Source organism: Rhagoletis zephyria, unplaced genomic scaffold, assembly GCF_001687245.7.
Source record: "Rhagoletis zephyria isolate East Lansing unplaced genomic scaffold, Rhagoletis_zephyria_1.1 Rzeph_scaffold_07656, whole genome shotgun sequence".
Taxonomy (NCBI): domain Eukaryota; kingdom Metazoa; phylum Arthropoda; class Insecta; order Diptera; family Tephritidae; genus Rhagoletis; species Rhagoletis zephyria.
Window position 1 is genome coordinate 3772 of NW_016164738.1, and position 16354 is coordinate 20125.

Below are 16354 nucleotides of genomic sequence, written 5' to 3' on the forward strand. Positions count from 1 at the left end.
TGCTATTTCATTTTTGTTCATTTTGTTCATCACGTTGACAATTCGTTAAGTGCGCTTAGCATAATAAGTAAATAATACTTAATTATTATTAATTGTTTATGATTAATTATACAAATTAACGCTGAATTTAAGGGACGCTACTATTCCAGGTGTTTATACATACAGTTTTTTTTTTTGCTAAGTACAAGCTAAATGAAAATTTGTTTTTTTTTATTCTTAATAACTAATTTACATTTAAAATTTAAATTATTACTGTTTGTGAGGATATTCACTTAAACTTGAAAATAACCGTAAAATTTCAAACTCGACAAATTTTGACAACTTGGTAAAAGCAGGGAGACTTTCAAGCTTTCTGCAAGTTATTGGTGTTTGTGTTTGAGCTCAAAAAAGCCGAAAGATGCGTTACCCGAAAAATGCTAAAAACTCGGTAAAAGCTTCACAACTCTCGAGCTTTTTTCAACTTTCGGGCTTTCCAAAGCTCTTTTGCAGCTTAATAGAATACGCATGGTCTTGTTTTCCTTTTACTTCTATTTCGTCGTATTGTTGTAATTTAATTAACGCAGCTTTAAAAGCTTCACATTAAATATTGTAATCTGTAGTTAAAAAGCTTAAGTGAAAACAAAAAATTTGTATTATTATACAACGCATATGCAAATTAATAAATGTGTTTAGCATACTTTTAGGTGCTTCAAGAAAAAATGCAGTGTTTTTTAAAATTATTAAAAATTTAAACAATTTCAATTACAACAATTCAATATAAAGCTTTCTTCATGGTTAAGTTTTGGTTTGCTTTTTTTCAAAAATATTTTGTGCTGTTTTATAATGAGTATTTAAAAACATCGTAGATTTTCATAACCGAAGGCAGTGATTTCGCATTTTGTTCCTTCCCCTTTACCACTCAACTCTTAACTGCTCGACCACTATTTCCCTTCACTTCTAAATTTGAACGACTAAGCTAAAAACTATTTCGCATTTAAATACAATGTATCAACTTCGTTAAGTTTACTAAGTGACGCTGATTCGTTAGTTTTATGACCACAATTTTATTGCTTCCCATTGTTGGGCTACTATTAGATGTGCGCATGTGTGTGTGTTTGTGCTGCTGCTGTGTAGCGCTTATTGGACTTCACTGTCACTGTCGCTCTTTTCTGTAAATGATAAATCGTGATATTATAGCTTTCATTCAGTGTAGTGCTTCGTGCAGTAGTGTCTTTTTACCTTTTTTGCCTGTGTACGCATGTCGTTTCAGTCGATCGTATAAGTCTTCTTTAGTGCCATAAAGCGAGGCATTCGATCTCGCCAATGTACTCATTTTACCGCCATGAAGACCTGTTATGCAGAGAAATGAGGCGATCATACAACGTAACATAGCATAACATAACATAACTTAACATGGCAAAACATAGCATAGCATAACGTAACTTAACATGACCGAACATAACATTAACATAGCATAACAAAATATAGCATTACACAACCTAGCATAATATAACATGAATACAAGAAATTTCACAGCGAAAGCAATCGCTACTCACCACCACCATCCTTAATGTACGCCTCATTGTAGAAGTTCGGCATCTCCCAGCCATCCTCCTCGTCATCGTAGTAGTGCGCATAAGTGCTGTGATGCGACGGCGCAATAGACTCCGCATATGGAGTGTGTGCGCCATAGTAGAAGTTCACCTGTGAGCCAGTCTGATCGATGGCCGGTGTCAGCATTTTCTTCGGATCGCGACGCTTCGTCGAACGCACACAAATCATCCAAATGAGCAGCACAATTACAATGATAAAGATTACCGCACCCGCAATACCACCCGCTATATAAGCAAACTCTGAGCGCTCAGCGCAATGTGGTCCCGTGAACGAGCCAATGCAGCGACAAGATTGTGTGCCCTTCAAATCCTTGACGCAAGTTCCAGAATTCTCACAATAACCATCGCACATGTCAATGCACTCCATGCCGGTACCATTGAAGCCAGGCTTGCATTCGCACTGGAAGTCCGACGTTTCAGGCACCAATATACAATAGGCATTTGGATCGCAATGTGGACGACCTTCAGCAATGTGTTCGCAGGGATTGGTGCACTCCGACTTCGCGGTGGCGCCTGTGATCTTGGTGCTATGATTTGGCGGACATTGTATGCATGACGTCTGCTGCGATTCGGACTGGTAGTAGCCCTTGCGGCATTCCACGCACATATTGAGTGTGCCATTGAGGTATGTGCCGGGTGAGCACACTGGCAGCGTGCACTCCTCAACTGAGTTGGCGCCCACTTTTGGTGTTGTGCGGCCCAGCGGACAGCCAACGCATGAAGGTTGTACACCTTGTGTGCGATACGTGCCGCGTGGGCAGGGTTCGCAACGACCATCGACGCCGAGTTGTTGACCAGAGCTGCATTCATCGCGACATTCTTTGCGCGAGGTAGCCTCACTGGAGCGTGTAGTCTGGCCGAGCCCGCAGAGCTCGCAGCCGAAGGAGCCTTCGTTGGGTTGATAGAAGCCATGACCGCAGGAGCGGCACAGCCCCGTGTCCGAGTCGAAGTATTTGCCAGCAGGACAGCGTTCCTTGCAGTCGGCGGCAGAGCGTGCGCCCGGGCCGGCAGTAACACCTGGACGGCCAGCAATTACCGGACACTTGCTGCACTGCAGCTGACCGGCTTCCGACTGATAAGTGCCGCGTTCACAGGCGACACAAGTCTGGTTGGCCGTATCGTAATAGGTGCCGATGGCACATGGCACGCAGTCGGGTATCATGACGACCTGACCGACAGGGCAGGCATATTCCGAGCCCAGTTCGAGTGAGGCGGGATCAGGCACAGTGTTGGGTAGAATTTCCTGCACAGCAAATTGATCATCTTCCAGAATGAGTTTCTCCAAGAGATTTTTAACTGTCGAACGTTCGCCTGTGGTCGAGTGAATGACCGGGTCGCTGTGAATGTGAAAAAGTTAAATTAGCCATTATATTTGTATGCAAATGAGAGCAAATATGGGTAGCTAAGCATTATTTGGTTTGGTTCTTGTGAGCACAGCGGGTGAGTTTAGTTTTAGTGAGTAATGCGGAGGTAGATTGCATGGTGACAACAGGGTGTTTGGTTAGCATTAATGTTAAACGTATTTTCCGCATAAAACCAGCCACCAACCGAATATAAAATGAAAAACTCAAAACTCAAAAATCAGAAGAGCTGCAAGCCACCAAAAAAATAGCAAAAGAATATCGCATGATTTGTGAGTGAAGCGCCTGCGTCCAGCCAGGTTAGCAAGCAAAGGTGCGCCTATTTAAGCAACTGCAAATTGAGCTTTGAATTTGAAATTCAACTTGAACATACTTCACTGCTGGGAAGAGTATCTCCAGCATATAGGTATCGCCGCCAGCTTGTTGGCGTCCTTGCCGACCGCGCGTATCGACCTCATCGCTTTCGCTATAGGTAAATCAGTGATTAGGTTGGTTACACATAAAACACATAGACAAAAAAATAATGGCACATAGAGACGCACATATAGAAATACATACAGATATATAAACACACCGATTACATGGAAAATTATACATACTTACTTATGTATACAAACCGTAAGTATACGGTTTTAGCAAAATTCCTTAATATAAATAGTTACTCGTGTTTTTATACTCACTTGAGCACTGGAATCTCTGCTTCCATCACATACACACCACCATCTTTCACCTGGCGACTGACGCGTTGACTTTGAGCAGCACGATAATGATCACATTTGACATCGATCTTGATATCCTTGCATTCGCTGTGCGGAAAAAGAAAGAAACGAATTAGCTTTAAAACGAAATAAAAAAGTAAACTGCTGAATCGGGCCCCATAAAACAAGTTAATCAGGGTTAATGGTCAATGAAAGCTAGAAGCCGCAAGAAACACCGCTACTAACTAAAAAGCTGGGGCTAGGATTCTCAAAGAGAATATTCTTAATAAATGTGGGTACGAGGGGCAAAATAGATCCGCTAAATCGCGTCGCATACCTCTCCAATTTGTCTGTGTGGGACTGAGAGTGGAGCGGAGAGTCTCACCGTGGCAGTGGTGTTGCCACTCGGCACCCACGTTCACAATGGAAAGGCCAAGTGGAACTCAGAGTCCAACCGCATAGTATAGTTTGAAACCAATGAATTTCCCAGTTCCGTATTAGATTATCTGTCATTATTATCAATCACTCGTCGTACCTTTGAATTACTTAAAAGATAAATCAGAGCTTTTTAAAGGGAGCCTAAATACAGTGACGAAAACATAAATAGGGAAGAGAGCATTCTTTGACTAATTCCTCTCCGTGTATTTAATGTTTATTATTTTTTTTTATAAAAAGGAAGCTCGTTATCTAACAAAATTCAAAAAAGCTTCATCAAAATTTTGAACTTTTTGATTAGATTTCTTAGAAACATTCTGCGTAAGCAATTTTTTAGTCCATTAAATTTTACAGCAAATTTCACGAAAGCAAATTTTTTTTTATTTTTTGAATCTTATATGAAAATTGACAGAAAATAAAAAAACCGTTTTCCATTTAAACTGATTAAAAAGTTTAAAATTTTGCAGAAATTTCGAGCCTAACCACCAAAAAACCTTGAGCAACATTTTTTTTTTCGAAATTTTCATTTTGACGCAGAAATGTATCTAGATCGGTGGCGGTCATCCTCTTGCCCGTAGGCAAAGCTCTGTCAAGCTTTATATACTAAATGTATGCATAGCTTGAATGAACTTTGCCCGCGGGCAGGCCGGTGCCCACCACCGATATAAACTCTAGGAGTTATTCTGCATCAAAAAATACATTTTCGCAAAAAATGGCTCTTACGTCTTTTTGCGGTTGGGGTCGATTTGTTAAAATTCACAGAATTTTTATAAATATTGTACAAAGCTTTTCTAAGCGCCATATAAGCTTTCAATTAAAACATAATGCGGTGATGGACATCAACTTGCCCGCGGGCATTGCTTTTTTAGCTCTCTGTACATTTTCTATTAACCTGTGCAGAGTAAAAGCTGCCTCCACCTATCACCATAATGGTTTTTAAGTTAGGTGAGTATAGAAAAACTTTATCTGTAAGCTTTAAGCTAAGTAATTAACCAAATCGAGTTTAAGTTGTTTGAAATTTACTAATTTTCGTATCTAAAACCACTTGAAAGATAAATAAAAGCTTGAAACCTTTTCTAAGCTGCATTCAAGTTTTCGAAATAAACTTTGAAGGCTTGAATCAGTCCTGCTACATTTGTTTATTATGTAAAACTTCGATCTAGACCTAGCGATTCATAATATCCAGCCTTAAATTAAATCAAAGTACATACAGTCAACTAAAAATTTTTTACTGAAAAGCTGCGTTTTTTTTAGATTTAAACCAATTATTTTGCTAAATTTGTTACATATTTGCTGAAACTAAATTCGTTTTCGTAATTAAAACCACTAGAAAGATATACGAAAGTTTTTAATTTAAAGGCTCTAGGCATGAAAGCTTCTCTGTACGACATTTCAACTTTCACCTAAACTTTTTGAAAGTTTTTAAGAGTTTGAATATTATTTATCTAGAAGCTCCAAAAGAAAGTTAGCAATGATACGAGTCAAAAGTAAAAGCGTTATTACTAAAAAGTTCATCTTATTTGAATATCCCTATTGGATATACAATTTTTTTTTTTAATTTCGGGTTAAAAGAAAGCTTTCACTCTTGAAAATTTCGATTAACTAGACTCAGAGCGTGTGCTTAGAGCTTTTACGACCAGAGAGAATTGATGCGTTTTTATAAAAAAGCTTGGTTGGTTGGTTTAAGTGGATTGTCACTCCGGTGACAAGCAATTAGCAAGTTTGCCATTTTGATTCCACAACTCGTGCAACCTACAGCCATTTGGCGGCTTTAATAAATTGCAGTACGTCATACAGAGAGAGGCAGCTGCACTCTGAAATATTCTGCAGGAATGGTTTGCCGAGCGTCTTTAGCCTCATCCTTGCGAGGGCTGGACACTCGCACAGCAAGCGTTCGACTGTCTCTTTTGAGCCCGGGTCATCGCAGCTGCGACAGAACCTATTGAAGGGCAGTCCTATCCTTTCGGCATGTACCACAACGGACCAGTGCCCTGTGCACACTGCAGTAAGTTTGTAGGCATTTGTTTTGCTCATTCCTAAGAGAGATTTGGTTTTGAGTGGGTCGTAGGTCACCCAGAACTGCCGGGCAATACTGTAGGATCCTGTGCAGTTCCATCTCTGCTTGGCCTTCGAATAATAAATTTCAGGTAATTTTGGTCTTAATCTCCCTGAGCGGGGCGCCCATGTCCACCGCGTGGTACACATCCAGTGCGGAGCCGCTCCTAGCTAGTTCGTCCGCTGCCTCGTTTCCGGAGATGCCCCTATGTCCCGGGACCCATATTAGGGTAATTTCGTATTGATCAGAAATAAAGGCCAGCTCTCTCCTACATTCATCCACTAGCTGAGATCTAACATAGATATATAAAAAAGCTTAGTAGGATAATGCAATGTTATGGAGTGCGAAAGGTCAGTGTAAAAGCTTTTACATTCCAAACACCTTTAAAACGACATTAAATTCGTAAAAACCTATCTCGAATACTGGCTTTCCCCCTCTTTGAAATATCTGGCTCATCTCTTAGTAACTTGGAACAGATACATATGCGCCATAAAATCTCCTCTATATAAATTAACTACTCCCAAACAAATATTCTACTAACCGTGTGCCCTCCACCGAGTAAGAGCAGAAGTTCCAGTCGCGATTGAGTGCGTTCACGGAATTCGTCACCTTCTGGCGCAATACACCTTGACCAGCCTTGTTACAGAGCACATCCGATGGGAAAAGCATCTTGATACGGAAGACACGTTGCGCCGGCTTAGCAGCTACGCGAAAAAAGTTAAACAAATATGTACCGAATAAATATAGAACCAAAAGCGAAACACAACTTCAAGAGCTTACGTGAGCACGATGGATAAACAAGCGGCATGGATGGTTCACGCGTGGGACGCCAGAAACCTTCGGCACCGCACGTATAGAAATCAGGCACTTCCTCAGAGAAACGTAGGCCAGGATTACAGGAGATCTCACAAACCTTAAATTGACCGCCAGCACCCCAGTCTTTGCAGACTTGCACACCACCTACTGGATCTGCCAAAGGTGGACAGAAGTCAGCTATGAAGAAGGAAGAAGGAAGATTGTTATTTATAGATTTCGAGACAACAGCGTCTTTCGGACTACTGAATACTCACTCAACAGTGACACCTTGAAACTGCATTGAGCCGTGTTGCCTGCCGCATCAGAAGCCACATAGGTTATGTCGTAGGAGCCCCAAAGCAGTGTAGTGCCCGGACGGTGACCATTGCGTTCCATAATTTTTGTTACGCCAATATTGTCGCTAAAGTGTGGTTCATCCCATGTCACCACCGCCGAACCATTCTTGGCAATCACCCACAGATCACCAGGGCAATGTTCCACAACTGGCGGCTCTTTGTCCACAACCAACTGCTGGCAGTTCGGTCCCTGATAGCCGTTGGGACATTTGCGTTGTCCACACATTGATGGCACCGTACGTTCGACGCCACCTAATGTCACCTCATATCCGGCCCAGTTTAGTATGAGTCCGTGGTACAACACTGGCTCGGAGCGGCAATCACGCACTTGTTTCTGTATTTCCGAAGTAATATCCAGCGCTCGTCCCCACACTTGTGTTTTTGTGATTGTTCCCTGGAAACCGGATTCGGCATAGGAGGCCGAATGTTTAGTATCATCCGGCTGCGGACGTCCCAGTACAGCCCACGCGTATTCGGGCATAGCGCGCCCACCACCGTATTCCATTTTGCTGGCGATAAGCCCCTCGGTAATCAGCTGCAGCTGCCCGCTCACGCCATCCCACAGTATGGCTACATGATGCCATTGGCCATCATTGACCGATGTGTATTCACCGAAGGAGAGGAAAGCATCGGGTAGATCTTCGAAGATGGAAACCTGCACGCCACTCGAATGCGCTTGCAACAGCAGCCGACGATTGTTGGCTATATGCGCTGATTGCACGCCGTAGAGCGTAAAGAAGATGCCAGTATCATCCTTTTGCGCAAATTGCACCCACATAGCGATGGTCAAACTGTTGGATTCGCCGGTGTAGAATGGCACCACCTGAGCGGCGGTGGAACGCAAAGGATCGGAGAAGTATAAATCGTAATCGACTTGTATCGTCTTGCGGCAGTCATCGCCGGTCATATTGAAGGCGCACTGACAGTAGAAGCCATTCGTCAGATCAATGCATGTGGCGCCCGGCGGGCACGAGTTGTCCTTGCAGTCGACGATATCTTCTTCACAGTTTTTGCCTGTATAGCCCGTTGGGCAAGCGCAGGAGTAGCCGTTGCCGTAGTCAATGCAGGTAGCGCCATTCTGGCACACATGCGCATCGCAAGCGTCGAATTCGTACTGACAGCCAATACCAGAGAAATCGGCTGGACATGTGCAATTTAAGCCAGACCCATAATCTTGGCACTTACCGCCATGCATACAGGGATTACCGATGCAACGCTCAGGCGCTGTTTCACAATTTTTGCCATCCGTGCCACTGGGGCACACACAGAAGTAGTCCAGGAAAAGGTCAATGCAGTTAGCATCATTTTGACAAGGTGACTGTCCTCCACAGGAAGTGATCTGACGTTCACAGCGCACACCGCGCCAACCCTCATTGCAACTGCACTCAAAGCCGCCAACACGATCGCGACATTGACCACCATTCAAGCAAGGATTGGACTCACAGTCATCAATATCCGTTTCACAGAAGGCGCCTGTGAAGCCTTCGCGACACACGCATTCAAATTTATTATCCAAATCTAGACAACGTTCAGTACCCACAGGGTTGCAAGGATCACTCAGGCACTCGTCGATTTCGGCTTCGCAGCTGAGTCCAACAAAGCCAGGGCGGCACTTACAAGTAAAGCCATCTAATTGATCCACGCATGTTGCGCCATTCTGACATGGGCTCGATTCGCAGTCATCAATTGTATGCTGACAGTTTTTTCCGGTGTAGCCGGGCTCGCATGAGCAGCTATAGCCGTTCACTAAGTCCACGCAGACGCCTTCATTGGCGCACGGACTGTCGGCGCAGTCATCAATGTTTTTGTCGCAAGCATCACCGCTCCAACCCGGATGACAAACACACTCGTGATCAAAGAGGCGGTCCACGCAGGTGCCATGTTTACAAGGCTCTGACAGGCATAAGTCGATCTTCTCCTCGCAGCGTTTGCCGGTAAAGCCAGGCGGGCAAGAGCATTGGAAGTCATTCACCAGATCTGTACAATTCGCCCCCAATAGACATGGGTTCTCTGCGCAGTCGTTGATATTCTGCTCGCAATGTATGCCTTCCCACCCGGGAAGGCAGTCACACTTGTAACGGCCCTGTTGTAAGGCCAAACAACTTGCGCCATTGCCACACGGGTTTCCATTTGCGGTGCAGGGATCGATGGTCACATCACAGTCCGCGCCAGTATAGCCGCTGCGACACAAGCAGGTAAAGTTCTTATAGCCTGGTTCATTCTTGCACATAGCGCGTGCTGGGCAGGTATCATTGCTGCAATCGCTCACTTCCTCTTGACAATTTATGCCCGAGTAACCGGCCGGGCATTCGCAGCGATAGCCTTGTGGCAGATCGGTACAGGAACCGCCATTGTAACAAGGTTGTGAAGCGCATTCGTCGATGTCAATCTCACAACGTCTGCCCGAGAAACCAGCTGGGCAGAAGCACTGCACGCCATGACCCATCGGTACGCACAAACCGCCATGCAAGCAAGCGCCCTCGCCGCAAACCACAGGTTTGCATTCCTCACGTCCTTTAGCGCCCGGACCATCTGTGCGCATATTTGTCGGGCACTCATTGCAAGTCTGTGCGCCGATCGCGCTCTGGTAGTAGTTCGCAGGGCAGGGCGAGCAGGGTGCCAAACCGGTGTAGGAGTAGAAGCCGGCTGGACATTTTTGACGACACAAATCTTTTGTGGAAGCTGCCGGCTGGAAAGTAAATGTATTTTGCGCGCAAGCCGTGCAATCCTTGAAGCCACCATTTGGCGGTTCGGCGGTGTAAGAGCTACGTGGACACTCTAAGCAGGGCACTAGACCAGTCGGCGAGTATGTGCCATAGCCGCAGACGGGTATGCAGTCACTGAGAGCCTTGGAGCCTTCTTCCTTCGTGTAAGTGCCAGCTGGACAACGCATGCAGGTGCCTTGACGATCGCGATTCTGATAGTAGCCGCGTGGGCAGTTCGTGCAAACACTTTGGCCAGTGATCACATATGTGCCCGCCGGACAATGAAGACAACGTGGCACGTCACTGGTGTCCATATTCAACACTTCGCCGATGCTACAAGTGAAACCGCGCGATATGTTACTCTTTAGCGCGCGTAGTGGCGGACATTGGTTGCCAATATTGGAGATGTTCAGGAGAGAATCGATAACGGCGCTAGCATAGGGCACACTCAAGTCGAATATTAGATTAAGCGTGGAGCCGCAGAGTTCGTAGAGTTGTGGTTGTCTAACTGCGGGTAAAATCGAGAGTATGAAATCCATCTTAACCACATTTTCCTCCATCAAGCTGGGTACTGATTTAATGAAGGAGACATTCATGTTCACATTAACGGCTGAGCAACGTTGCGACAGCAGCTGATTCAAACCAGCGTAGTGCTGCGACAACATTTCCTGGTATTGGCCGAGGCAGGCCTGCGCAACAGCGCCATTGGCGCGATAGGTGACGGTGGCAGTGACTTGGTAATCGGCTTGTTCGGTATTCTCCGATACACAATCGGGAACCACAGAGGTGGGTTTCCATAGACGCGAGGTCTCGCAGGAAAATGACTTCAAGGGCTCGCCATCGGTGAAGCGAAAACCGGGTTTGCAGGTGGCAATGCACTCAATACCGCGATCACCAGGCAGGCAGTTGATCACACCGTTTGCGGGTGGTTGTAGCTCCCAATCCACGCACGGCGAAGCTTGCACTGATACTTGGAAGTGGCAGAAGGCACGATTATTGAATTTATCGATGGCGGTAACAGTGACATTCTCATAGGCGCCGATCGGTATAAGAGCGCGTTCTGGCGTATATGTGATGCGCACATCACCAGAGTCATCGGANCACTTGGAAGTGGCAGAAGGCACGATTATTGAATTTATCGATGGCGGTAACAGTGACATTCTCATAGGCGCCGATCGGTATGAGAGCGCGTTCTGGCGTATATGTGATGCGCACATCACCAGAGTCATCGGAGGTCTTAATGCGTTTGCGTGTATCGTTAAAGTTGACGTTGTAGCTATCTTGCCGATCGACCAGTTCAATGACATAACTCTGTGGGCACTGCAGCAGTGGTGGTGTGACATCTGGCACGGTGATGTTAATCTCACAAATGGCAACGTTGCCGTCATAATCGAAGGCAACATATTTCACAACGGTATCCTTGAACACATACGACGGTGTTTTAAAGTTTTGCGGCTTAACTTCGAGACGTGCAATGGAGCCGGAATTGTCAACGGCTGAGGGTTCGGTGAAGTTGACTGGCAGCACAGCGCCGTTCTCGTCGCGACGCACAATAATCGGTTGTTGTGGGCAATTCTGGAAGATAGGCGGCTCGTTGTCCACGCAAGGCGAATAGCCATAGTCGTAGCCTAATAGTGGCTCCTTCTTTGGCTCTTCGCAACCCATGAGCTCGAATTTCAAGCAAGCATTATCCATATAGCTGACGATACCCAAAATAACGAAACGTGCCTGCACATACTTAGGCAATGTGATCATCGCCAGCTCACCATAGTTGCCGGGATCGCGCATAGTTAGATTGAAATTGGGGAAGTAGACGACATAATTTTCATTCTCGGCTTGCTTGTAGAAGAAACGTATCTCGGTGGGGCGACCCACAATGTCATTGGTGACAACACCTTTCACCAAAATCGCCTTGACGCGGTGTATCTGTCCCAAATCTACGCTCACGTAGGTGAAAGCCTCCTGCTTGCCACACCAGCCAGTTGCCGAGTTCAAGCGTATATTCTTCGCTTCGTAGTTTGGACGCTCGGAAGTCGCATTAATAGCAGAATCGGGTATCTTGCCCGAGGTCACACCCAGTGGCTTGATAACTCTGCACTCAGGCTCGCGTATGCAGGTAATCGGACGTGGATTAATCAGTATGTAACCGGGGCGATTGCAACCGAAGTATACCTCCGAGCCCTGCTCGTAACTGCGCGATATTTGACGGCCATCGCTAGGGCGACCAGGATCTTCGCAAACAGGACCCTCACAGCGCAAATCACCAAAGTCCCAGATGCCATCGGACTGGCAACGCACAACATTATCATGACGAGACGTTTGACCGGCCAACTTGAAAGTATTTTGGCAACCGAAGAAGAAAGAACTCTGGAAGCGCGTGTCCACGAATTGACCATACTCAGCGCCAGGTGTTGGCATTGGCTGATAGCAGTCGATACGTGGACAAGAAGGCTGCGAACCGGACAGCCAATAATCAGGCAACCCAGGCTTGGGGTCATACACACATTGACGGAACCCGGAGGTGGCAGTGTTACGCAGCTTCCGGCCTGCGGAACTACAAGTGATGGTCACATTATCGCGGAATGGTAGTAACACCGACTCTGGATCTGGACGCTCAACAGAAAGACCCTCGAGTTTGTCATCGGGCAACGATACACATTTGGCGTCTGGAAAGTATAGGAGTATTTTTTTAGTAATCATTAGATGAAAAGTATACGATCTGTAACTTACAACTACACTCGGGCACAGTGGCATTCCACTGCCCGTTCGAGAGACAAAGTACAGCCGCGCTGCCGGACATAATATAGCCGAAATTGCATTGGAAGCGCACAATATCACCAAAATGATGATCATTCTTGTCGGTCAACAGCTTGCCATTCTCTGGCTCTAGGAGCGGAGGGCACATGAGCGGCACGCAGGTCTTATTGCGCTGATAGCTATCGCCATCGCGTTCACCCGTCTCTGACCGTTCAATGCTAAATCCAGCCGTGCCATTGCCTGTGAAGAGCTGATAACCTGTATTGCAAGAACAAGCATAGCTGCCGGGTGCGTTAACGCATTTCTGATCACAGCCGCCATTATTCTTCGCGCATTCATTGATATCCACACAGTCCAAACGCGTACAGCCCATCAATTCCATGCGTATGCAAGGCGCACCCACGTAGTCCTGAATGCGGAAGCGTATGTAACGCGCCTCAATCGGCATCGGTAGATTCAAAATGGACAGAGTGGGCTCTAATATGCGGAATTCCACAGCTGTGCCATCGGGATTTGTATAGTCCTTAAACACATCAGTCAGATCGTCGGTGTATTGTAGACGTACGGCCGAGGTGAAGGCCACATTACCGTCGAAGCGTTGCACGGACATTGTACGGAAGCCACGTAGAATAGCTGGCGCTTTAAGGTCGATCAAAATCCAATTGGCGCCCGGTTCTACAAGCGCACCGCACCAGCCGGCAGAGTTGAGACGCACCAAGCCCTTTGTGTAACCTTCCTCGCTGGAAGAAGTCATTATGCTGTCATCGGGTACGCCACCATTAGCCAAGCCCAAATCGCCGACTGGACGACACTCAGGCGTCGGCGCGAAACCGCCGCGACACTGACAGTGGAACGAACCATTCGTGTTCATGCATTCTGTAGTCGCCAAATCGCATTGTGTGGACGTGCACTCGTTGATGTCCTCACAAGTTGGTGGATTCTCAAAGATTTGCTCCGAATTGCAGCGTATAATATTGCTGCCGATCAGCTTGTATCCCTTGTAGCACTGCACGCGTGCATCGTCACCATAGTAATACGGACGTGCTGCGTCTACGACAAATCCGTTGTCGATTTCCGGATACTCGTAGCAACGCTTGCGCGTACAGCGTGGCACATCACCGCTCCAAGTGCCGTTCGACATGCATATCAATACAGGGTGACCAGTGCGTTCGTAACCCGATTCACATTCGTATTGAACGATGGTGCCATAGCTGCGCCCTCCGCCATTGAGCAACGTCACATTGGCGTGCGGTACTTCAGGCAGTGGTGAGCACTGAGAAGCCATGCAAGTAGGTGTGCGCTCCCAACGGCCATCGGGCAAGCAGGAAATCTTTTCGATAGGTGCGCCCGAGGCAAAAGCGAAACCAGCATAGCATTGATACATCGCAACGCCGCGATACGTCACATTCGATGAGCCGATCGAGAAACCGTTGTCAATTTGTGGCACGGGACCGCAGTAGACCTCTGTGGGTAGTAAAAAAAAAGTTTTTATTAGAGCGAGCCTGCAAGGCGACAGCAAAGTTAAGGACTTACCTTGACATTTTGGTATGTAAGAGACACTCCAGTTGCCACCCTTCATACACTCGGTGACGATTTTATTCTTGCCGGTGGAAAACTCTTGTCCAATCGGGCAAGTGAACTTCACCACAGTGCCGAAAGCTGTATCGCGGCTCGACGCCAAAGCGCCAATACCTGGCTTCAACTCAGGGCAGTCAGCCGAGAATGTCGCAGACCAACTGCAAACAGAAAATATGAAAATATAGGCAAACTTAAAAGGGGAGTTTTCACTACGTACCCCGCCGCATTGTGCAGCGCATCCGAGGTGAACTTAATTAGCATCTCCCCTGACGAAGCGGTCAAGGTAAGTTTGGGCGCCACGGTGCCAGTGAAGCCGTCACCTGAGTGCAAACGCAGACCTGCAGTGGATGAGCCATCATAGACTTGCACGAAATCGCTCTTGTGCACCATGAACTTGTCGAATTTCAGCGACAGTGGTGAAGCGCTCGGATTGCGTATGGTGAAGTAACATTCCTGATTCTTCGGATAGTCCTCCAGTCCGTAAGCCGGCGAGGTGACAGTGCCATTGCGTTCCGTAATCGTGGCCTTGCAACCTTGTATGTACCGCAAGCTGAAGCCCTTGCCAGACTCACCCAGACTAGATTTGAAGTACAAATACAACGAGCTGCCAGTGGAAATAATAACCTTCTCGTTGTCATTAGCGTTGCCGGTTAAGCGTGCAATGGGTCGACTCATCGGTGATTCACCATCACGTATCAGCAGCATATCACGACCTTCAGCCACATCCAAGTCATCCACTTCGATAGAAATAATGCGTCCCGGTTGTGCCTTAATTATGTACAGACACTCCAAACCGCCCGGATATTGCTTGGGATAATTGGGGCTGGTCAAAGTTTGACGCTGCAGATTCGCCTTTAACACGCCGCCACAATTTTTTGCTTCCGTTTTCCAAGTGGCGCGAAAACCTTTACGCTCCACGCTGCCATCAGTAGTGAATTTCACGATCATGAAATTGGACGCAGACACAAATGGTTGCATAGTCAAATCCAGCTTACCGCTCAGCGTCGCCAGCGACACTGACTTATCCTCGGTGCGACCACCGACCAACACTTGCACCGTATCGAAAGTCTTCTCCGTTTCGAAATCCTGAAACTGTAGTATGATATTGCTGCCCAACGGGCCCTCCAACGTCCACTTACACTTGCTCATCGCGCCATATTTGTGCGGATAATTGGGTGTCTCAATGACATCACCGCCCGATTGCATATGATAGTGACACTGCGCCGGGCAGTCCAACTCATCCGAACCATCACCACAATCGTCAGCGCCATCACACTTGAACGCCTGATTCACGCACAAGCCATTCGAGCAGTGTATGGAGTTCTGCGGACAGGCGGGTGCGCGACACATAAAGGGCAGTAAACTTTCGCAGGTATCCAAATTCCAAGACTGCATGCGCGAGGCGAAGGTGGCGGCTACACACTCACCGGACATGGGATCGGGTTGATTGAGCGACCAAAAGCCCGAATATTGGGAGATGAGTGCGCCCGAGGCAGACTCCAGCGTGTTGGTGCGCAGATCATCCAGCGATGCCAGACCGAGCCAGTACTTGTCGGAGGCACGACGGTTGGGATCATTGCTGCGCGCAATAGCGAGCGTGTCATTGTTCTCCGCGTACGTGTCGATTGCCACCAGTTCGGCACCATATCTGCGTTGGGGAGAAGCGAGAAGAGAGATAAAATGATAAAAGTGAAAAAGTGCTTAGAAAGTGTAAGTTGACTGGTAGTGAATTTTATTTTTTTTTCAGAATTTAACACATTTGCGGAACTATTGATGCATCAATTTGCACATGCGGAATTTTGGCCACACGAGCGCTAATTTTTGTTTGCAAAAAAAAAAAGAAAAGAAAAACGGAAATCAGCGCAAAAAATCACGCAGTTAACTTGTCATCAGACAACTTTCTATTTTCTTTGANAATTTGCACATTTGTTTGCAAAAAAAAAAACAGAAAAGAAAAACGGAAATCAGCGAAAAAAATCACGCAGTTAACTTGTCATCAGACAACTTTCTATTTTCTTTGA

The 16354-nt window shown here is 46.5% G+C and overlaps 1 protein-coding gene across 1 annotated transcript; it reads right to left on the reverse strand.

The window, feature by feature from the left end:
• Positions 1-255: 255 nt before the first annotated feature.
• Positions 256-16033, reverse strand: uif (sushi, von Willebrand factor type A, EGF and pentraxin domain-containing protein uif; the record flags this gene model as incomplete). Its single annotated transcript, XM_017630360.1, has 12 exons — positions 256-1148; positions 1219-1329; positions 1536-2929; positions 3327-3419; positions 3634-3759; positions 6684-6846; positions 6923-7135; positions 7213-10966; positions 11100-12664; positions 12729-14219; positions 14289-14491; positions 14551-16033. Coding segments are annotated over 12 exons (10628 nt in total), but the record flags the coding sequence as incomplete, so codon positions are not given.
• Positions 16034-16354: the final 321 nt, after the last annotated feature.